Consider the following 3,938-nt stretch of genomic DNA (forward strand, 5'->3'; position numbering starts at 1 on the left):
ACCACTATGTGAGAGGCAAGTCCTCCGTGGACCACTATGTGAGAGGCAAGTCCTTCGTGGACCATTTGTCTGTGGCAAGTCCATCGTAGACCATTTGTCTGAGGCAAGTCCTCCGTTGACCATTTGTCTGAGGCAAGTCCTCCATGGACCATTTGTCTGAGGCAAGTCCTCCGTGGACCACTATGTAAGAGGCAAGTCCTCCGTGGACCATTTGTCTGAGACAAGTCCTCCGTGGACCATTTGTCTGAGGCAAGTCTTCTGTGGACCACTGTGTGTGAGGCAAGTCCTCCGTGGACCACTATGTGTGAGGCAAGTCCTCCGTGGACCACTATATGTGAGGCAACTCTTCTGTGGACCACTATGTGTGCGGCAAGTCCTCTGTGGACCACTATGTGTGCGGCAAGTCCTCCGTGGACCACTATATGTGAGGCAACTCTTCTGTGGACCACTATGTGTGCGGCAAGTCCTCCGTGGACCACTATGTGTGCGGCAAGTCCTCCGTGGACCATTTGTCTGAGGCAAGTCCTACGTGGACCATTTGTCTGAGACAAGCCCCCTGGCTCTCGCCAAACGACTTGCTACAGCCCTTACGTTGCACGGTCCAGCAACAAAAATCGATTGAGCTATTTGTTATTTTGACAGACACCACACCAGAGGTGGAACTCGAGAAGAACTTCCACGACAGCGACTCCTCTGACACGGAGGAAGAAGACAAAATGGTGCCAGTGAAGAATCGCAAAGATGGGCCAACATTCAAAGTCATTCCTGAAATCATCGCGGATGAGAAGGGTCCGGCAGGCTCAGGCTCAGCGGCTACTCCTTCCACCACGTCAGACACGCCCCCTATAGAGCTTCAATTACAGAAAAAACCGCTAAAGTCTGCACTGAAGAAGCCTAAGCCTGGTATGTTTACGCCAATCGTGCTGCCCCCAGACACGCCAAAGGATGAAGAGACCGCGGAGTTAATGCCAGATAAACCCGCCGAGAGGTAAGGAGGAGATCGCCCGTACTGCGGAATGTCTTTTTATGTGTCGCTTGTCTTTGTTTCACATTTGCGCTGTTATCCCTATTTCACGTATACATGGTTTTTCTCTCGTCACCAAGGCACCATATGTGTTATCGTTGTTTGTTTAAATGTCTGTATGTTGTTCACCACCACATTGTGTCGCCATTAAACTTAAAGCATGTTTTGATAATTCCAATGAGTTGTCCCGTGTACCGATTGCATGGCTTTTTTCTCAGTGCTTTTAATGTTAATCGTTATGGTTTAAACGAACGTGCACTATGTGATAAGTAACGTTAAGATGTGCTAATGTTGCGGTTGCATGGCATGTCCAGCAGTAGACACCGGTTCACACGTGGCAGGGACTTGATGCGCGGTCCGCCGATGAACGCTTACTATTCCACGCACACAGATACCGATAGCACTTGCTATTCAAATGCACTCAGGTAAAAAGGGCTATGCTGCTTTGCTTGTTTCCTCTGGTCGTTTTTGTATGATGAGCCTGCCCCCTCCCTCCTCCCCTTCTCTTTAGAGCAGTAAGGTTTCAGGTCCACCTGACTCTGAAACACCAAAAAATTAAAATTACATTTATTCATTTATTATTATACCACTCCTATAACGTCCCTCCCGCCACTAAAAAGATGAAGTCCATTTTTCGTAGTTGAAATCTGTACAAAAGCGATTCGTGGACCGGGGGCTTTGCTGACGCCGTGCTTTTAAAGTAGTAATAACTTTTAATGCATTTATAAATTTATTAGCCATATATATAAGGCTAATGATTAAGGGTGCGGTAAGAAATGGGCGAGACTTAACGTTAAGCATATTATATTGTTAATGCATGTAGCGTTAATGCTTTCTGTAGCTTGAATAGAACTCACCTAATATATAGAGTATTCCTTGTTAAGAAGCTTGGCAATTACTTGTGTGGCACATAATATTCTGGCTTGTGAGGTTTCTATTTTATGCCAGCTTTAAGGGATGCTTTGTCACACATCTCCTTAAAGTCATGATACTTTAAGGGATGCTTTGTCACACATCTCCTTGAAGTCATGATACTTTAAGGGATGCTTTGTCACACATCTCCTTGAAGTCATGATACTTTAAGGGATGCTTTGTTACTCAAAGGCACCCTTGACTGCTCTCAGCAAAGTGCGTTGATTTGGCTGAAAATACAAAATGTCTTGTTTTGGGAAAACTAAGAACATTAGAGAAAAAACGTTCCATTGTCAATAGATGATGCGCACCGAACACAGGGCGTGATGGTCGGCAAGAGTGAAGGGGAGTGAGAGGAAAAGAGTATCACCCTCCTCCTTGGTTGAAGGTTACAAGTCAGAGCGAGGCTGGGTTTTTATACTCAATAAAGGGTGTTGCCCAAGGGACGTGTATCAGTCCGACCGCGCTTCCCGCTCTAATCTCTTTCGCTGTGATTTTATTAGCGCTGAGCGAAAGTCACGAACCGGTCGATCAGGGGAGAAGAAAAAGAAGAAGAAACACAAGCAGTCTCGAAGCAGTAGTCGAGAAGGCAGCAGCGGCACTAGAAGATTTGTCAAATTCAAAGGCGATAGGAATTCTATACAGCTCTCAGAGCCAAGCGAGTAAGTAACAGTGCTTCATATTGGTTTCTACCAACGTCAAAATATTTAGACACCCATGGCCTCGATCGTTTTAAGAGAAAAGAGACGAAAGAGAAAGAGACGCCCTAACATGTTAGTTTAGTTTCGCATCTCACTTAAACACTCTCTGTTATATAGATAACTCAATAATCAAATACCGGGCGATTCGGAGATTGGTAACAGCTCATTTCTTGATAAAGTTATATTTCAAAAAAGTGACAAATGGCAAATATGGAATGGCAGATTTTCGACCGGACAACGCTTTAAAAAAGACTATCCTAAAGACTATCCAAAGTTATGCACTCTGGCGTCCAATATCCATTTAAACATTCTTTCATTTATCCAAGTACTGTTCCTAGTCCCAGGCCAGTGCGTATCTCTAAAAATGCGCGCTGCTAAGCTAGCGCGAACTTCCGTTCGTTTTGTCATCCCTTTATGGTGCAGCCATATCACGTATAGCGTCAGTGCATCATAGTTATTTACTGGATGGGAAAGCAAGGTCTGCACACAGTTTGTATCTAAAAGCCGTCAAACCGGGATGTTTTTTTTCGGCCGACTCTCAAAACCTATTTTTTCCTCTTTGTCTAACTAGCGCTCGCAAATGGCTACCGTGCCGGCAACGTAGGGCAGATATAGGAAAGTATGGCCTGTGCGCGATCAGAATTCGTTACCACGTCCGCTATTAAGAGTTTCGTATTTTTCTTCACGTGGTCATGCTTCGCGTCTCGTGGAGCGGGCGTGCATGATATCGTCTCGTATCGCGCTTGTTGTGCTTCGCGTCCCACCTGCCCTGTGGCGCGTGCTCTTCCCTGCTGTGTTGGACTAAGTTAATATTCTCCATCGCCATTTCATATATATTATACCTCGAGGCAGTGTGCGTGTTTTATCAATTATTTTACCAAAACTAATTAATCGTGGAGTGATAAGAGAAGAGTAATACGTGGACGGGATCCATTTTGGACGCTTGGAGAAAATACACTAGGAAGATGAAAAGAACGCGTTATTGAGTCAGCCGCTGACCACAATGATTACCGAAATCGAAAAAAAAAACGTCCAGCCAAAGCCTCGCAATTCTTGATATTTACAATACTTCTTGATGAAGTATTTTTGATATACAATAGTGTCCTAACTTTTCTTTGAAAAATAAGAGTATAAGTGAACGACGAAACCCCTTTAACTCTAATCCCAAGGTATCCCAAGTAAAAATATCAGGAAACTAGACTCTGTGGAATTTGTAGTCAGTTGCTGTTAGCTGGGAGGCTCGGGTAATTCGTTTTTCACTTTAGTTTGAGTTGTGTATTCCTTTGTTTTTAAAATTTTTC

General features: G+C 44.4%; 1 protein-coding gene across 3 annotated transcripts in view; it reads left to right on the forward strand.

The window, feature by feature from the left end:
* Positions 1-3,938, forward strand: part of LOC5520394 (cadherin EGF LAG seven-pass G-type receptor 2) — a 33,353-nt gene that overhangs the window by 23,726 nt on the left and 5,689 nt on the right. Inside the window, exons 36-38 of one of the 3 annotated variants that reach the window (XM_032365472.2) lie at positions 643-988; positions 1,339-1,449; positions 2,440-2,598. In XM_032365472.2, coding sequence (XP_032221363.2) covers positions 643-988; positions 1,339-1,449; positions 2,440-2,598 — 616 coding nt within the window. The remainder of the gene's footprint in view (positions 1-642; positions 989-1,338; positions 1,450-2,439; positions 2,599-3,938) is intronic. The other 2 variants (XM_032365473.2, XM_032365474.2) reach the window with 2 other exon arrangements.

The sequence above is a fragment of the Nematostella vectensis genome, chromosome 1 (genome assembly GCF_932526225.1).
Source record: "Nematostella vectensis chromosome 1, jaNemVect1.1, whole genome shotgun sequence".
NCBI lineage: Eukaryota > Metazoa > Cnidaria > Anthozoa > Actiniaria > Edwardsiidae > Nematostella > Nematostella vectensis.